Source organism: Leuciscus leuciscus (assembly GCF_965113295.1).
Source record: "Leuciscus leuciscus genome assembly, chromosome: 8".
In the NCBI taxonomy this organism is placed as follows: domain Eukaryota; kingdom Metazoa; phylum Chordata; class Actinopteri; order Cypriniformes; family Leuciscidae; genus Leuciscus; species Leuciscus leuciscus.
Window position 1 is genome coordinate 10,097,773 of NC_138732.1, and position 20,779 is coordinate 10,118,551.

At 37.8% G+C, this 20,779-nt stretch overlaps 1 protein-coding gene across 4 annotated transcripts in view; it reads right to left on the reverse strand.

Annotated features, from left to right (window-relative positions):
* Positions 1-20,779, reverse strand: part of pdlim7 (PDZ and LIM domain 7) — a 45,109-nt gene that overhangs the window by 19,241 nt on the left and 5,089 nt on the right. For 3 of the 4 annotated variants that reach the window (XM_082177597.1, XM_082177595.1, XM_082177596.1), the window contains exons 2-5: positions 20,649-20,747; positions 9,884-10,035; positions 3,499-3,529; positions 1,748-1,941 (exon numbers count right to left, since the gene is read on the reverse strand). In XM_082177597.1, the coding sequence (XP_082033723.1) occupies positions 1,748-1,941; positions 3,499-3,529; positions 9,884-10,035; positions 20,649-20,744 (473 nt within the window). In that variant the 5' untranslated portion in view covers positions 20,745-20,747. The remainder of the gene's footprint in view (positions 1-1,747; positions 1,942-3,498; positions 3,530-9,883; positions 10,036-20,648; positions 20,748-20,779) is intronic. The other variant, XM_082177598.1, reaches the window with a different exon arrangement.

A 20,779-nucleotide genomic window follows, 5' to 3' on the forward strand; every position in this document is an offset into this window, starting at 1 on the left:
TTTTCAAATCTCAAAAGTTGGTACCATTCCACAAACACTGCAAGCAATAGTGCCCCTTAGAGTGAAGAGCTGTAAAAACAAGCTTGTAGGCGTGCGGTGCAGTAAACATGCTCAGAATGCTGACGTGACTGTGTGATCTCCAGAGAACACGGAGACCTCAGTGCTGGATCGCACAAAAAAAAAAAACACACACAACCGCAACACTCCAGCAGCCGAGCTCGGATTCAGCCTCCTTCCTTCCACTACACTCCAGAAAATGTTCCCAAAATCCAACTGAAGTTCAAGGCTTCTGAATAAAACAATGAGGACATCTATTTAAATAAAACATCACCTTCATGCAGTTTGTTTGTGAGGAAACTTGTGTTAAGGTGGATTACAGTACAGGAGCTTTTCCGAGTAAGGCCGTTAAGTAATTCAGCACCGGGGCCGTAACGGCATTTTGAGGGCTCAGCAGAATTTATGGGAGGGTCTGGACTCTATAAACAGCAACAGACAACATCAAGCCCTGGCCTAAAGACAGACTTCAACCTTCTCAACCTGGCCAGATCAACACCTTAGACCTTCACAAACTCCTTCATGTGTTTATGTTAAATAAAAAATAAAAAAACACCACAACTTTACTGTCTTCAACTCCACCGGACTTGACGGCAAACATCTGTTGTTTTGATCAGCTTAAATAAAAGTGCTCGTTAAAATGCTGGACCCTGTCGGAAAAGAGGAGCAGAATGTCCCTGCAAAGGGATGATAAAGAGGTGGAGAGGAAAACAGATGAAGACGGCGTGTTCGAGCGGGTCCCAGAACAGTCTGGTCACCGGGGTGGCGATGCAACCGCCCGTTCCAACAAGGAAAACAGACACAGCTGCTTAACGCCATATCGTTTATTACAAGCACGCACAATAAATCCGGAAAAACACTAAAGACCGGACTCTTGAACTCACTGACCCCAAACCTCACTGCAGAAACACAACACAGAGTGTCGACTTAAACTGTCAGACTAGTCGCGATATGTCAAATCGTGCAGACTGCATATGCATATATATGAAGAGTTCAGATGCAAAAGCCTCTAAGTGCCATCTTAAATATTCTTCTAGAATGATCATTTTTATCAAGCTCGTATATTTAAGTTCAATAATTTCACTTAAATGGCAATGCAGATTACCTATTAATTGTCATTTAAGTGAAATTACTGAACTTAAATATACAAGCTTTATAAAAATGATCATTCTAGAAGAAAATTTCAGATGGCACTTAGAGGCTTTTACATCTGAACTCTTCATATATATATAAATAAAATAGGCCCTAAAATTGTTAGTTTTAAATGTGTTATTAATTTATTTTTCCAGCTGCTTACAAGAAAATAAATCCACTCATTTTAGAATGATTAATTCTTTCCAAATATAGCTATTTAAGTCCTCTGGTAAACATTCCTGTATTTCTTTATATCGCAATATATATGTCAGAAAAAGTAAATGTCACAATGTCAGTTTTATTTTTCCAATATCGTGCAGCCCATTTTCAGGGCTAGAATCCAGATGACTCACGCACACCGTGAATTCTGGGAGCTGCGGGCGTTCTTACCCAACTCTGAGGTATTGCTGCATCATTAGAAACATGCAGCCTTGGGTATGATGAGGCTCATTATTGTGGACTAAGCTCATCAAGCAGGTCCCGTGGCGATCAAAGCCCGCATTAAAGACAGATTATGAGCCTGAGTCTCGGTTGGAGACCTGGCTGGCTGGTCACCTACCCATTGTGAGGCTGCGGCGTGCTGCTGGGCACCTGCGAGTTGAAGTTAGGCTTGGGGGCGTACGACACTGGCTTGATGACAGGCCCCTTGCTGCCATTGCCAAAAGCTGCGGAGAACGGCCGCGCCATCTTGTTTATGGCTGTGCTCGGTGCAAACGAGTACTTGGGCTGACTGGATGCAGGTGCGAGTGAATCCTGAGTGTGGAGAAAGACAGTGCAAAGCAACACCATGCATGTCAGATCATGCACACACACACACATACACGCTATTTAATAAACTCCAGTGGCACCACAGGTGAAGGCACAGTCCCAGATATGGTTTAATAGTTAATCCCCTCCAAATGAGAGGATTAACTGGTGGGAAAAAAGGTGGGAATTGTCTTCATGTCTTTTCACAGCAAATTATGGAGCACGGAGAAAGTGGAGGGGGATTGTTTGAGAAGTGTGAACACACCCTGGGCACAAATATTTATCTTGAGATCAGGCCAAGGTCCAGCTTAAAGGACCTACTTCATTTTAGCTGTACTTTGTACCTGAATGGGTCGAAAGGAAAAGTATAACTGTCTGATATGACTAGAATTATAACAGGCACTGTTGCAGATACCCATGCTATGATCTATTACAGCCACATGAGGGCGTGATTTCTCCCATTCAAATTCAGAGTTTTGTTTTAGTATGCATTGTGGAAGGAGAAACAATCTGATTAGTTAATGCTACTTTTTTTTTTTTTTTTTTATCTGCCCAGCCAACATTTTCACTGACCCTTCTATAAAATAACAAATATACATGTTTTTTTTTAACATGTTAATAATTTTTAATAAACATTTATTTCGAAAGTTTTAAATATAGGTGTCATGTGTGTGTCAAATATTAAACAAACATATAAAAAATAAATTATATTTAAATGTAAACATTTTAGATATGTTGTATATACACATATATACACACACATTATATGAAAATACAAATATAAAGTAGTTTATTAAGCTTTTAATTTGCAATTCTTGCTATAATGTATATAGCTATAAAATCCATAAAGGCTCAATTAATTTACAGCATGTGCAAATGGCGTACTGGGAAAATGTACATTTAGTCTGGTTTTGTGCATTCTGTGGCAATGCAAATTCAATCAAACCAAAAACTGCTTACGGGAAGTTAAACGGCAAGACGTTTAACATTAGAATCAGGCAAATAGACAAACCACCCAAACTTCCGCAATATAGTGCAACCAGCCCACGAAAGCTAACAGAACCATGAAACTTACATGAGAATGAGTTATGAATGAATTATGAAGCATTGTGTATTTGAGATACAAGTATGTGTGTGGGGGTTAACTTAGATATGCTTTGGGGACAAAGTAGTGCCAAGAAATGAGCGAAATCTGACACAAAAAATATAAATATTAATCCTTTGGGAAGTACAAGGATAAAAAATATTCATAAATATCAAATGTTTGCAAAAGTTCTTCCAGGGTCTAGTTGTAGTTTTATATATATATCATTTTATATTTAAATTAATATATTTTATATTAAATGGTATGCTCATATGATATTTAGCTAGCAAGGTATATATGTGAGTGGGAGTGGGACAGTGTGTGTGTGAGTGTGAGTGTGTGTGCTCAGTCCTTAAGTATTCAAAGCAGTTGAGAACTTGAGAACAGATCTAAATATCAGATATCAGGAGCTGGTTGAGTGTTCTTGCGAAAGCTTTGCAGTTCTGTCTGACAGAAGAGAAAAGGGGTAACCGCCTTACCTTCTGCTCTCCTCCGGCAGGATGAAAAGCTCTGCAGAGAGACAATTAGAGAATGAATTCACTTACGCTCGTTCATAAAATGACTCATTTCACTGCAATGTTTAAAATGTTAACTAAAGAGAGTCTAATGGATGAACACATTTGTGTTTAATTCAACAAGTCTCATGACGAACTCGTTCGTGCCAAATTCAACAAGTCTCATGATGGGAATTCAATTGGTTCTTTCTGGCTCCCAAATCCCATTTTATCAGTCTGAATGGAATGTAGCAGCTGTATCTGCGGATAAATACCTGATGTCTGTCCAAATGTTTTTGAATAGACACATGTGACTCAAACATGTGGAATAGCAACGAATCAGATGTGGATAAATAAGAAAAAATCTAGTTATTAAAGTCACAAACACTTAAAGTTGGCATTAAAACACCTTTTCAACCTGTTTTTTTTTTTTTTTTTTTTCTTGTGCTCATTCTCTTAAAGGGTTAGTTCACCCAAAAATGAAAATTCTATCAGTAATTACTCACCCTCATGTTGTTCCAACCCCGTAAGGCTTTGGTTCATATTCGGAACACAAATTAAGATCTTCTTTTATGAAATCTGAGGGTTGGATCACTTCTCTATAGGCTTCTATGGGATCGAAACTTGCCAGCCCAGAAAAGTTAGTAAAGACATCGTTTAAATAGTCCAAGTCACTACAGTGGCTCAACCACAAGTTTATCAAGCGACGAGAATACTTTTTGTGCGCAAAAAACAACACTAATAACTTTTCTGGGCCGGTAAGTTTCGATCCCTTAGAAGCCTATGGAGGAGTGATCCAGCTCTCAGATTTCATCAAAAATATATTAATTTGTGTTCCGAAGATGAACGAAAGTCTTACGGGGTTGGCCCAACATGAGAGTGAGAAATTACTGACAGAACTTTCATTTTTGGGTGAACTAACCCTTTAACAATTAACACAAAAAAAATGACCAAAGACCAGTCTATAGTACCCCAAGGTACAATGGTATCACCCATGGGCGTCGGAACCATTGTATATGGGTGGGACAAGACCCGCCCACTTTTTAAGACCAATGATATTATACCCACTCACTTTTACCGTCTCTAATTCAGTGCATTTGTATGTTCGCTTTTCAGAGCGCCGTCAGCCAAATCCATTCCACTTGAGGAATTCCCTGATAAATTAAACTCCATTTCTGCTGAATCGCTACATTATATTTCTCAACGAGCCGCAACTGACGAAAGTAACCGCCCGTTGTACCCTTCCAGTCAAATATTGCGTTGCAAACATCAATAACAGCTTTAAGTTTTCATTGCTGGCAAATGTATTAGGGGGATAATCCACTGATAGCTGTGCATTTAATGCACGACGTGGAGGCAAAGAACCGCCCGACGTGAAGTGGAGTTTAGTTTACTTGTTTAATTAAAAGGCACCAGAATACATGAAATGGTATTTACTCCAGTAACATTTTTCTGGGGGAGGACCCACAGACTTTTTTTTTTTTCTTCCGACGCCCATGGTATTACCACTCAAAACCATCACTGTACTCAAGATAGTCACTGTACTCTGTCCTAAACTGGACTGTCTAGATTAGTTTGACTGGGCTAGAAAAATGTTGCATTCCATCATCGGCCTCCCTGAGTCTGGATTTCCTGTGCCTATACACCACTTCCTGTGACAGTGATGGTGTCCTTTTGCACAGTGGCCTGCTTACAGATAACAGCTCAGAAAAATGGAGAAGAAAACAGCACAACCAGGCTGTTTTACAAAAGTGATATGGTCCAGGAAATGAACATCGTCCAGGAAATGAACATCGTCCATTACAACTGACAATTTTCTAAATGCAATATATTTTCCCACAAGAAAAAAAAAAAAAAAAAAAATCAACAAATCAATTAATTATTAATATATATTTTTTAAACTTGCAATGTTTTCCTAAAATGTATTATACCCGCTTTCCTTCAATTTAAGATGGAATGAAAACTAATGACAATTAAAAAATAGAATTGAATAAAAAAATAATTGAATTTGCAAGTCGTATTACATCCAATACACAACATATTTCCAGACAACCTGTATTACACAACCTAAAACAGTAGTTTAAGGAAAACAGCTGGCTTTTGGTTAATAGTCTAAGTGGCTGTTCCACACAGCTGTTCAGCTGACATTACATGTAACCCTGTTTCAGTGGACACTGGCAACAGCAAGCTATTGTATTTCAACAAAAGATTAAGACGACAAACGTTGAGAAAATCAAATCGGATTTCACATTGAACTTAATGCTTTAAACAAACACTTCACTAACCAAAACACACAGGAAGGGCGAACTAGGACAATGATCGAAAGCAATGCCGCTAAAAAGAGACTTTATGTGTTAAAGAACCCTTGCAAACCACAACTGAAGAGGTTGCCCATACGGCTATGTAAACCAAAAACGACACCACCCTCTGTAATAAAAGCATATCCCAGAGTAAATACAGACATGTTCAGACATTTGTCTTCAAGTATGTCTTTCCATGGGATGCAAACACTGTAATTTATCTGTGATTCACAACAACAGACAGATACACTGACATGTCTGACAACCAAAGCACCCAAAACAATAGTCAAGATACTAGACATCTATCGGCAAACTGGGCAAAGGGGTAATTATGAACACTGATAAACAGATGTTTTCACAGTTATGTCAAAACAAACTCCACAAAAATGTCAAGAAATGACATCATTTAACCACCAGCAAAATGACTCATAAGGACACGCCCACTTTCATTCACACCTCCAATCAGTTCACTCCGTCCCCCGGCATTCTAACAAATTGGGGCCTGTGACAAAGAGCTGTCTGGAGAATCGGCTAGTCTCTGCATCGGCAACATTTTATGACAGAATCGAACTCATTCATTTATGTCCTCCTTCATACCATAACAGCTTTGAGGTGAATCTCACTAAGAAATGTATGCATCATATTTCACCACAAAATTCCCAAAAATGGAGAAAAAAAGAGGAAATTATAGTAGTTCGCATAAAGAAAATGATGCATACTTTATAGGACCATTTAAGACCATCATTCTCAAAAATGTGCATTTCTATAATTTTAAGGGGGGACTAATTCTTCTGATTACAAAAAAAATAAATATATATATATATATATATATATATATATATATATATATATATATATATATATATATTGTCTTCATTTCAGTACTACAATGACGTATACTAGCAAATATACTTAAAAAAAACACATGAAATATGTATTTAGTTACTGAAAAAACGAATGTATGTGCTTAATGAAATGCAGTGTATATATATCTTAATAGGTTCATTAATAGGGTGCATTTTGTTTATGCAAAATTACATAAATAATAATATAACAAATATAAAAATACAAAATAAAAGCAAGCTACTTAAAAAAGGTACACTGTGATTTTGTTCAAAATTTACAAAATCTATATAATGAGCGAGTATATCATGAATCCATCTTCCAAATTTTTTTATTTTTTTTTGTCTTTTTTGTCTTTTCCTAAATCACTAGAGTACACCTATAATAAGTGCTTATATTTGGAGTATTTTAGACCGAGCAGGACAACCGCTGCGGTGTAGCCCAATATCTCGTCATGGACATAAACGGAGAGATGTAACTCTGGCTACAATGTTCTTCCACAAGACTCATGCTGTTTTGTTTATTAACTGCTAGAGCATCGAAAGTTACAAAGTGTACCTCTAATTACTATATAAAATATACTATACACAAATTTCTGGGTGAAATATGACCCCGACTGTGTCCGAAATCAAATACTTCCCTACTATATAGTATGCGAAAAACATTACGCCACAAGAGTAGTACATCCGAATACATAGTATTAAAAAAAAACTGTAGTCAAAAAGTCCCAGGAGATTCTGAAGTGCGCATTTAATGGACACTTTACTATCCCATGAGACCACGGGAGAGGATTTGTAAATGGCAGTCTGATGCTGGTAGGTCACATGACAGTAACAATATTTACGAATTTCATTCATACTAAATAAAACATAATTTTTTCACGGTCACAAAGTAAATTGAAATTCAGATGCAACCTACTCTGTGCATGCCTGTCTTGACAGTTTTCATGAGATTTGCCAGTGAAAAGAGACAAACAGTTTTACATATAAATATAGTCATGCAAATACTGTTTGAGCTAAGCCATGTATTATCGAGAGGACGCAACTCTAATAACTCAAGTGCAAGTTTTTATCCGTCTTCTCTTAAACAGGCCATTACTAACCGCTACAAGCGCTTACCTATGTGATGACATTTAAATGATTCTCGCACACCTAAAAAAGGAAGAAAACCACATTCATAACCGCGGTTTGGCCCATTAAACAGGCTCTTCGTCATCTTGTGTTGATCACAGGGACGGCTTAATGACAGAGCAGGAAGGAGTGCATCTGTCACTCTGAAGCTAGACTCCTCTTTTCCCATTACTCATCTCTTAACCACATACACTAGACTTTTTCCACCAGTAGCTCCTGTTCTGTCTGAGTAAGGTCCATTAGCTTTCCTTTTTTGGGCCCTTTCTGCAGCTTCCCAAAGGGAGTGCAATATAAACGATTTGAGAATTGTGTCCCGAGGCATTGGAGTTTTCCCATCTCCAAGCTGAAAAGTAAAGGGCAACTCAAGTTCTCTGTCTCCAGCTTATCTGCTCTACCTTTAGCCCAGGGTCATCCGAGCCACCGGACAGTTTTATTACACAGCATGACAGTGAATTTATAAGATTTGTTCTATGTATTTAATACCTGCCTTAAAATCTATTTGCACAACACAAGAGGCCTGAAGATCTAGAGGCCATTTAATTCAGCTTAAATGCCACACAAGGTCCCACGCTATCAACACAACTGCTATGGAAAAAGGGAAAAGACCTTTTCATTTGGTATATTTGAAATTTGAAATGTATTGTTAGGAGGATTAGGTTGAATCTCAAAATATCTTGATAGATCTGCACTCTAGACACAATTTTGGGCCAAATTAGATTGAATTAGGAACCATTTAAAAGTCACATTGACATTCTCAAAACGACAGACCAAAATTAGATGCTAAATATCACAAGAGTAACTGCACAGCTTTATGTGGCCTTGGTTTTGAAGTATTTTTCCCATTGACTTTACATTAATGCATCTGGAAGAGGTTTTATCCACAGCGAATTTACAGCGCATCAGTTTGTGTATTCCCTGTGATTCAAGCCTATGATCTTGGCGTTGCGTACCATGATTTTCAAACTGAGCTACACATTTTCCTTAGGCATTAAAACACACACACACACACACACACACACACACACACACACACACACACACACACACACACACACACACACACACACACACACACTTTAATAAAGCGTTCTAACATCCACACTACCAGCTCCGAGATAAATCATAATATTTGAAGAAAAAAACAAAAACAAAAAAACAATACTAATAGTTATATACTGTTATATATTAATATTTTGTATTATTTTTCTAATTTTTATTAGATTTTTTTTTAAGTTTTAGTCATTTTATTATAATGCTTTTGTCATTTTTATTTTAAAAAAGTATATATATTTCGATTTAGCTTTCATTTATTTTTAATCCGTTTTAGTAATTTTGAAGTATTTGAAGTACTTCATCTTTAAACTTATTTTGTTTCAGTCAGGCAACATTGTGAAAAAATTGCAAAAAAAAATCATCTAATATTTACATTATTTATTTTAATCACAGCTTTATTTCAATAAAGAAATTATTGGTTAACAACACAATGTATTTCACATTTCTTTTGTACAGCATGTTAAGCTATTTGTTAAATAAAAATCCACAGAAACAGTGCTACACCAACCTTAGAGCTTGTGGCAAGTTTATCTTAAAAGTGGTCATCAATATAAATACATTTTTCTATGAAGAAAATTAATTGGATACAATACATTTTTTACATCTGGCGTCCTGTTGTTGCACACTATAGGCAATGGTTTTGGCATCCTTAACAAAACAATGGTAAACCCATATAAACAGGCAATTACATTAAATGGAAGGGTAGTACTCTTTACGGGTATCTATTAACTAAAGCAAATGGTGTCCGACTAGTCTTTTTCTCAAAGCCCCTCAAAGCTCTTTGAAAGTTGTAGACATCTGAATACATTTGTTTAGTCGTTTCTAATGCAACACATGTTGTAAAATTCACACTCTATCTTTCAAGACTGTAATAAAAGGGGTTTTGAGTGATGCATTTACCAGAGAACTCAGTTTCCTGTAAAGTCATCCTCTCCCCCGTCATGTGATACTGAAACTCAAAGACACTGATGAAAGACGCTGAGTAAGTGTGTGTGTGTGTGTGTGTGTGTGTGTGTGTGTGTGTGTGTGTGTGTGTGTGTGTACCTGCTCAGAGTGAGTGTGAGGGAGTCGGTCGCGGCTCTGATCTTGTTCTGTGCCTCCACATGGGTCATCTCCTCTGCGTTGGCCTCAGAGATGGACACCACCCAATCTCCAACACCCACTCCGGCCTGGGCCGCCTTGCCGCCTGGGGTCAGCTGAAACAGCCATAGAGAACAAACATTAGTCACACTCTGTCTAGAGAAGTGTCAGGAGATGACTTTCAGCTAACCCAAAACATTTCAAATCTAAACCAGATTTTCTCATTTTTTGAAGCAAGTGAGTGGTGCTGAAAACAAACACAATACAGGGGTGTTGTAAGTGGTTGCCAGGGTGCCAAGTTTCTAAAGCACATTTTTATGTGGTTGCTAGGGTATTCTGGGTAATTACTAGGCACTTGATTAATAACCAAAGCCTTAAGTGCCCACCCCCAAGTTTCTATGACTTTTCTGGTCTAAACATATGGCTATTCTCACACTTTCTACAGTATGTACATTTATAAGAGTTTTAGCTTGTTTTCTTGTCCGTCAAGGGGAAATCATAAGTCTCATAGCGCCCGCACGCACACACACCTCAATAAGCTGCATAATGTAAGGAATAATTTCCATCTGTAGCACGCAGTGTTTTATTGATAACTAAACCTATTAAAAAATATTTTAATAGCTGAAATTAAATTAAATAAATATAAATATTAGATGAAAAAATATTAAAGGTTGCCTTCGGCATGGCAACTAACTGAAATAAGTTCAAGTACTAAAATTACTGAATTAAAACTAAAGCTGAGAATAAATAAATAAATAAATAAATACATTTTAAATAATTAAATACTATTTAAATGTTTTCAAAACAAAACAAAAACTAATAAAATGAGAAAGGACATAACAAAATGACTAAAATTTTATTAAAATGAAAACTGAAAATATAAATCTAGCATGATGCAAGACAAGCTTTCTGTTTAATACAGTTTAGCTTAAGTTTAAGTTTAATACTTCAGGTAAGTCCCTAACCCCTAGTATGAACCATAGCAATATTAATGCCCACCTTAACACCACTACTATGAATCTCCAAAGGAATAAACTCATTTAGGCTATTTAATATGCAAAAGCTGATGAATGTATTATAATTTGACCCAGATTCTGACGATGCCTAAATTCAGGGCGCTGTAGGCCACCAGCAGTTGAGAAGATTAGAAATGAGAAAATTTCTCTGAACCTGCAAACCTGACCGGTTATATCAAAAAAATAAATGGATAGTAGCCAACCACACACACCTCATGCTGAACTATTCAAAACCACATCAACTCTAAAACCACAGCAGTGAAAGAAACAGCACACCTAACTTCCAATCAATCAAGTCCTACCGCACAAGAACAAACACACCTGAGAGGAAGTGAAGTCTACAGACATACAGACAGACAAAGAACTCACAATGTAATACTGTTGATAAATCCATCATAACACAAAAGCCAGTCTAAAATAATCCAGCACTTTAACGCAGCATTGACTTTTACAGTCTCACTGTGCAGCGCTCTCAGATAAGGCCGTCTTGGCAATGAAGCGAGCCACAGCATATAAATCACTCAGAAAAAGGCCAGAGGCGTCGCCCAAAAGGGAAAGTGAATAGAATGTAGGGAAATATACAAATGCTGGTGTAACATGGAAAAGAACATTCAAATTTTAGAACGTGGAAAATGTTCTACTGCTGTCTGACTCTGTACAATATGAATGGGGAAATTATGTTCTGCCATGTCTAGAAACATATGAGTCACGTTCATGTGTACATCACTTACTTATGCTAAAGAAGAACATATGTCCCAGATTTAAGCGTATACCTTGTTCACCACTGGAATAGCACAACCAAAATGTGAAACTCCAAGGCTTAGGTCAACCTGTGTCTGATGCCTTAGAAAAATAAGACCAGCAACAGTTTCAGATAACTACTGAGCAAAGTGTGAACAACTTGAACGTCACACACTGATGACAAAGCACGCAACCTAGAACCCGCCAAACTGATCCGCCATATAACATTTCTGAACATTCATTCCAAACAATGCGTGCTCTGACAAGCTTTGAAGGAATTTCTCTGACCTATTGTTGATCTGGCAAGCAGTTCAGCTAGATTTCCGCTGAAGATGAACATTTATGAGGAAACTTTGCTCAAGAATCCCACAGAAACGGTGAATAGGAAAGATTCGAGTCACAGCCTAAAGCTAAAAGGTACACTCAAACAGAGAAGGAGAATATCTGTTAGCATTCCCAGTCATTTCGATCATAGCTCCTCTGCTTTTCAATGGCCAGGCATCAATGAAGAAAGATGCTTTTTGAGCCAGATGGTGTAACAGGATCATGAGAAACCTTAACCCTGTGGACCCAAACAGCACCACCACATTTGGCCACAAATAAAAGCAATTCAAAATGCTGCGCATCATTAAGAGCACTTAGTCTGTATAATAAGGTAATAAGACATTTGGTTGTAGCACCCTAATGAGATCCAGCTTTTGCTATTGGCATGTATTTGAATGCAATGCACATGGTCTGTCCTCATGTCTATATAAAGCTGTACCCAAAGATTTACCATCTGCTCTGGACATTTCAGGCTCCCTATCCCTCCATTCTCCAAGTTCTACCATGTTTCCGGTTTTCGACCGCCTGCTATTCACTTCAACAAACATTTACAAGTCTTCTCTGCTGAGCTCTGAATCGGAATCCGGAGTTAGACAGCACTGGGGGAAGAGAACAAAAGTTATTGTCCTCGGACCTCAGCCCCTCAACAGCCTGTTTGAGAGACCATTCAAATATTTATGAAACATAAGAAGCATTGTGACGTCGTCGGGACATCATGAGGAAATGGCTGCGGTTTGAAAAACAATCCTGCAGAAAGTCCTCCCTCAGGTGTAGCGCTTTGGCAAGCGTACAGGAAACAGATCAGACCAGGAGAGGTCTTAAAAGAGTTCATTCAAAAGACAATGAAAATTCGATCGACTCTTACTCACCCTCATGTTAGGGCTGCACGACTTAAAATTGTAAATTGTGATTTATAAAAAAGGTCTGCGGTCCCTGTTGGTCTGCACAATTTGGCCCAAACTTTAAGTATTTGACTATATAATAATAATAATAATAATAATTATAATTATTATTATTATTATTATTATTATTAAAAATGCTGTTGTAATATTTCATGGAAAAATAAAAGAATTTAAGAAAAATATATTAATTGTTATTATTTATAATTTTTTTAACTAATACAAATGTATAACTATTGTAATATTTGAATGTAAAAAAATAAGAGCATTTAGTAATAATATAAGCAGTGTTGCCACTGGTTCCTTCAAGATTTTTCTGATGTTTTTTTAATGAAGTTTTTCAATTTATGAGTAAAATAAAGCCTGTGGTGAACATTTGACATTTTGTTCCACAACGTAAAATGAAACGCTCTCACACTCCAAAACTGTCTTATCTTGTTACTTATTAGAAACATATGCTTTCAAAAATAAACATAACTTATTCAAAATTCGCGTTTTTGGTATGGGCGTGCGTAGTTTTGTAAAACTCCATAGAGGAACCAGCAACGAATTAGTCTTCTGGGTTCTGATGTCATCCCTGCACTACTCTATATTGCGTTATTCTATGAAAAAGTAAATAATTGTGTTACATAGTTACTTTTTATAGAAAGTACTAGTGCGTTACGTACAGCTGGGCTTGCTTGCTTGGTTGAAATAAATGAAATTTCTATTTTTAGAGAAATGTAAAGGCCCTTTCACCCTCTTACTTCAGCAATAAAAACAAAAAATTAAACACAAATGTGATGCTTTTCTGAAGTCATTTTTGCTTAGTATGGTTGGATTGCGTCATCAAAGGGTCAGCAGCAAAGACATTGGTTAATAAAGTTAGATTAAATACATAAATGTATTAAATTAAACCTTTATAATTTAATTATTTCAGGTTTGCGTAATATTCTGAGTTTGCATTTTACTGTTTTTACTCATTTTGGGGAATATTGAACCAGTTTTGTGCAAGTGAGATGAGTAAATGCATGCTCAAATTTAGTCTAGAACAGAGGTGTCCAAACTCGGTCCTGAAGAGCCACTGTCCTGCAGAGTTTAGCTCCAACCTCCCTGGACGTTTCTAGAATGCCTAGTAAGACCTTGATTAGATAGTTCAAGTGTGTTTAAATGAGGTTTGGGCTTAAACTGTGCAGAACAGTGGCAAGATTGCAGGAGCAAGATTGGACAGCTTAAATGGAAACCAACTTCCGTTACTTATTTGAAACTCCGATTTTTTAATAAATTTTTTTAACTATAAAAGTATTTTTTTTTTACTAATTACTTAGTAAATCTGATTATGTAACTCGTGTTACTTGCAATGCGTTACCCTCAACACTGAATATAATAATTGTCATTTTAAAATACTAGTAATTAAAATACTAAAAAGTAGGCTACTAAAAAAAAAGAACAGAAAAAAAAAGCACTTATAAAATGCCTGTTAACATTACAAGTTGGGGAATGTTTGGTGGATGTTGCATTCCCAAATGCATGTTATAAGCAAACTTAAGTAACCCAAACGGAGTTTGTGATGAGCAGCATTTACTGTAAATCGAGCCACTCTGAGACACTAAAAACACTAGATCATAAGCTGCTTGCGTGTAAAAAAGCACTATCACACTAATGGCGCTTTTTCATTACCAGTACCGACTCGACTCGACTCACACTAATGGCGCTTTTCCATTACCAGTACCGACTCGACTCGACTCGCTTTTCGCTCCGTTTTCCATTGCAGATAGTACCTCCACAATAGTACCTGGTCGTCATAGCGACGCCGCAGGAAACTGCCGTGACTTAATCTTTTACGCGAGACGCGCGAGATACACCCGCTACCCACACACACAGGACAATGGAGGAAATCGAGTGTATGCTGTTTTTGGATGTTTTTGTTTTTGCTGTTTTTTTTCAGGATCCTCCGTCTGGCGCGTGCAATGATGACGCAGTGAATAGTGACGATTCTCTCTGACCAATCAGCAGTCTGCCGTGTTTCACGTCACATTTTAGTATCGCCTCAGCTCGCTTAGAACCTCGCCGGAGGTGGTACGAAAAAAAAAGTACCTGGAAGCAGGTACAGGTACAACTTTTACACAGTGGAAAACCAAACAGAGCCGAGTCGAGGCGAGCTGGTACTGTGTAGTGGAAAAGCGCCATAAGCCATTTCCTGATTTTGTTAAGCAGAATGTTGACACTGCTCCTCTACATTCAATGGAAGTGAATAATGACCAGGGGCCGTTAAGCTCCAAAAATGTCAAAAAGTGCCATAAAAGACTTCAGCGATTTATTCCAAGTCAACAATACTTTTATGGTGCTTTTAGTCATTTTAGATCTTCCCTGGTCACTATTCACTTTCAAAGGGAAAGAGCAGTGCAAACCTCCTGCCAAACATCTATTTGTGGTCTGTGGATGGGGGGGAACAAAATCGTGAAAGCGAGTTAATGGGTTTTTGTTTTGTTTTCATTTTTTTCATTTTGGGTGTACTATCCCTTTAAAAGTACACACATAGGAAAATGGGCACACACACACACAAATAAAAGGTTGAGAGACAAAAGAGAAAGAAAGAATACGGGAACGTGGACGGTTGAGTATGCAGATAGAGCTGATGGACACGGCCACCTGTGATCCTGGCTCAAGTTCAGAACCCAGCTGTTCCTGGACTTGAGTCTGGTGGCAGTTAAGTGCTGCGCTAAGACCTTTTACAAGTCAAAGGGGGAAGAGTAGAGAAACCTTAAACCCTCTGACATCAATGTACAGGACTACACAAGAAATTACACTCGTATAAACAGCTACAAACGAGGACGGCAGCCATATTAGATGTTCAATGGAGGATGATTTGGGTCACAATTAACAAGAAGAATGGAGTCTTTGACATATCCCATGTATGTCCTGGATATCCGATGCTTTAAAATCATGGCCCATTTACAATTTTCTACCCCAGACACGCAGTGGCCTATCCTTTTGTCCATGATGGTGCTGAAAGTTTATGTGGCAACCCTAAAGACCACCCCATTAAAATCCTTGCTGCATTTCACTTTCCATTTCCTTTTGGGGGGCTGTAAGACTCAGGGCCTCAGTGCAATTGCGTCAGCTGATACGAGTGAGCCATAAATATCTTAGATGTAAGAGCCAAGCTTTAAACCAAACTGTCTTCAGAGATCTCTTAGAGCAGCCACTGCCATGCTGGCTAACAAGCCCTCCAAAAGCAAACAAACATATTGACAAACTTGTTAAAATGACTGTGACAAACTCAGATGATTAGGTCCACAGGCCAGAGACACTGGGAATACGATCAGTAAACCATGAACTAAATGTTTCTCATGATGAACGTCAAGGGCATCTCTCTCTTTTATTTTGTTGAAGTAATAATTCAGCCAAAAGGGAAATACTGTCATTGTTCACTCACTCACATTGTTACAAAACCATAATGACCTGCTCTTTTTTCTTTTTTTTCCTGAGGAACACAAAACTACATTTTTAAATAATCTTTATACAATGACAGTTCTTGGTGACAAGAGCTATGAAGCCCAAAAAAACAACAACAACTATATTATGACAGTCGTCTACTTGTGTGCTTTACCTACCTACATTTTGGTCTGTTCAAAATGTATTTACTGAAAACCCCAAACTTCGCTGTAGCCCGGCCTTTTTAAAAACTTGGATTCTGAATATGAACGTGAAAGATTATCAGTGAATAATAATTACATTTTCTTTCATTTTCTTGACAACCATGGGAACCCTGAATGTGCTAGAACAGAAAAGAGCCATGTAAATATCCTTTAAAATTACTATTTTGGAGTTCCACTGAAATAAGACCATAAAGGATTATAAGGTCATAGAACATTTCATTTTTATAAAAAATGTTAACATAAATATAAAACTATAAACATTATTAGCCAATAGAGGGACATTCTCATTCTAGAGAACATATGACTGCTGCACAAAATAAGTGAGCGTAGATTTAGTCAATATTTTAGGTCTGTTTTCCTGAAAGAGAAAAAAGGACTATTAATTTGAAATCCTTATATCTGATATAAATTGGATTATGTCAACTTTTAAAAGCACACTAGCATGTAGATGACCTAAAGGCTAACAGTCATTGACTAAAAGCCACAAACTCCCATTTTGATTTTATGGGGTCTCTAACCTCAAGAGTAATATGCACAAAGTAATAAATGTCTTCATCAAGGGAGCAGACCAGCTTCAGTCCGGGTTAACGTCACAGAGCTGGAACCCCAGGGAACAAAATTACAAAAAGAAAACTCAGACTGTTCTCTTAATCTTCTAAAGATTACATCATACATCATTTTCTAATTGCAGTTGTGTTTAATTTCTTGAATGGCATTTTGCCTGCTAATGCAAACCAGATGGACATCCACTGAAGCAAATACAAATCATAACATTTGTACAATGTAATCATTATGGATTTCACAGCTAGTACACACAGATCCAACTGTTTGTGTGTGTCATCTCATCTGTAGGTTTCACTTGCATTTATTTCACTAGGAAAGTATTCCTTTGAGGTCCAAGAACCATGTCATCTGGTTTTGGGAATGATGACTGGAGACATTAATGGATTGTGGGTACAAAGGGCTGCTCTGTTGCCAGAAAAAGTAAAGCAGTGTTAAAATCCCAGGAATGCTGAAGAAATGTGCCGAGGTGTCCAATGGAAAGCGAACAGGAGAAGGAGGAGGTGGTGAAGGAAAGGAGGAATGAAAGGGAAATGCTCAGAGAAATATTAAGGCCAGTCCAGTTTCCAAATACCATCAGCTGATGAACTCAATCCATATTTATGACATGGGGAAAATACAGTCGCTAAAGCTGCTGGACTGTATTAGTAATGTGGGACTGGGGTGGTTTTTAGCTAATTATATGGTTGCTAGGGTGTTACTAGGTGGTTACTTAATGCCCCAAGTCAAAAGAAACCAAACAAAAGACATTTTGGTCCCTAAATATAGCTTGGAGCCCTCATTTAATGGAAGTCTCTGGGATTTCTGCGCATGTTTATCATCCAACTGCTGAAGACTGTAAACCAGATTGCTTAGAAAAGCACCTTTCCTCAAAGACTATCATTAGTTTATATAGCACAAGCGGTGCAGAATGAGTTAGATGCCAAAGTTTAAAACACAGGATTAGTGGTTTGTTCAAATCAAGTACCACTAATTATTGAGTATAACAGCAAATGTTTAAGCAGTCCTCTATAAATAAGCCACTATGTTCCATTTCATCATTCTCCTGTTTGAATGGCCAGCCTTGTGTGCATCAGCACATAATACCTCACTCTTTAACCTCTTTGTTCTCCCATTGAGGAGAAGGGGGGAAACAGACCACCCATCTTCAGATTACTCCCCTTTAAAACCTGTGGACAGAGCATATCTTCATTAACTCACGATACGCTTCAACCCAGCGTGATTTAACACTGCATAACTCAACAGTACAGCAATGTGGAAGGGTGTAGCCTTCTGTCAAGATGAATGAATCACCGTCCTTTATATCAGACTAACAAATCACCTTTAACAGCATAGTGTAATCTCAAACGACAGAACAAACACACCTAATGAGTCACCTCCTGTCACAGTAATGACGGGCTGATGTCTACCTGAACATTGGAAGCTGTCCGACTGTAACATTCCTTTGAAAATTAATTTTCACATCTGTCAAGAGGTGAGGACGACTGAGATATGAAATGTTTGCTTTACTGCGATGTGTTAAACATACGGCACGTTCCAGGTCATGTGATTAGCATTGAGTAAATGGTGATCACTTGCCAATTTAGGGCTTTAATTTAGAATAGTCTTTATGAGGCCTAGAGAGCCACTGAAATATAAAGTAAATAACTGATCCATCTGGATGGACTCATCTCTTATCTCAGGACACTTATCTTTTATCAAGTTTCTTCGAATTAACGTTGAAGCGGTTCCTGCAGTTTAACTCAAAAAGAAGAAGATATCCTTCATTTCCAAAATGATAGTCATCATTTTTGCTATGTTAGCTCTAGCGTGAAGGAGATGCCGGTGTCTGTTCAGTCCTGTAATGAAATCATTCTTCATAAACCCAAGACCCTGCAATGCACTTTATGAGAAGTTAAATCAGGTTAAGAATGACACGCACAGACACGCTCCTGCTATTGCATAACATCTGGCAACAGCAGGCGGCTTTACGGCCGGCTCGCACACTGACGGATGAAGTCACCATTTTGACTGAAGCAGACATTTAACAGATTGTCAATGCAAGTCATCAATGACGACAGACGTCTGAGGGCTAAACAGATGTACACGGCTGCAGGTTATGCTACCATGTCAGAAAAAGAAAGGGAAATGGTGAAAATGTTGTAAAATCTGGCAGAGCTGAAAACATAGAAAGTCCAGTTATTGTTCCTCAATATTTAGATTTAGAAGCCGATATTAACATAAAATAATTTAAAAGTAAATGAGACATAAAATGACTGAAAACTGGCTGTCAGGAAATTTTGGAACTTTTACACAAGTGAAATGCTACTTTTGGTAACTTCTTCAGCCAAGTGGTAGTCATTACTAAAAAAAAAAAGGCCAATGAATCAATATCAATCATTAAGAAGTACATGCAGATGTAGACAAGAAAAGCTATGAAGAACAAGACACATTACTTAATGCAATAAAACAAGAAGACAAGACTTGTGCACTAGCATAACTTATAGAAACTGCAAAAATGACTTTTCAAACTCATCTATCATTGGTTGAGCAAACAGACAGTCTTGCCCCAAGCTAATCCAGTGTTCCAGTCTTGTGCTGGGGTGTTTCACAAACAATGACGTAACTCGCTGCTTAACCACCGCACTACAACTCATCGTTGGAGAAATTTATATTTCACAACGGTTTCCGTTAAAATGCTGAATCGTTGAACCACGGTGGTAATGATGGAACATGCAACCATAGTTGGCTAACAATACTTTTGGGAAATGCACCGCTAGTTAGGATGCTCAACAAACTGAGCAATGTTTTGAAAACAGTTCAGGGTCACAATATTTAATGTTTTTTGGTGGAATCAACCCACGTACACGCATCGCCTTTATCAAAACTAAGGCCTCAATCGTCCCTATGGTATTCGTATACATACGAAATGACTTTTTAGGTTCACAACAGCACTAGCTACCAGAGCTGACATTGTGTGTATACTACAAACAACACTGCTCATATAAGGAATGGAAATTCTGCGTCTGGACCTGATCTGTTCAATATGCTCCATTGGAGGTGCCATTAAGCCAAGATTCAATGACCTTAAAGAGTGAACAACGCATGCTGGAAACTAAACAAAGCATAACATATCCTTGTGAGGAGACATCTGAATGGAGTTCTGAAGCAGCCCTTTTCTTATGGGGTTGATATCAAGCGGTGACATGTTTCTGAAGGAATGCAAGTGTTGAAATAGACCTCATGAAGCACTGAGCACACTGTTCTCATTAACTCGATTGCATTTCCTTTTGAGTTTGTGTTTGATGTCTTTCTGCACGCAGAGACGGGACCGTAAACTAACACAGAACTGGTGCAAAACCTCATTAGGGGGATGAAAACACCTTGAGTGAGTGATGGATACATGCTATCTAAATGAAGTCTGCGAAACGCCTTGTTCATTTGTCAAACTGAAATGTTAAAGGGAACAAATGTGATGAATATACATCATTAATATACAGCTGACAGCTTAAGCTGATAACAAAACATGTCTATTACCCAACGCTACATCCAAGATGAGGTCACTTACCCTGGACACGGTCAGGGGCATGTTGAAGTCCTTGCCTCCCTGAAGCCGAAAGCCCCAGGGAGCAGGTCCGTTGAGTGTTACAGAATATATATTCATGGCCTGAAAAGAAAACAAACAGAGGAGAGATTATG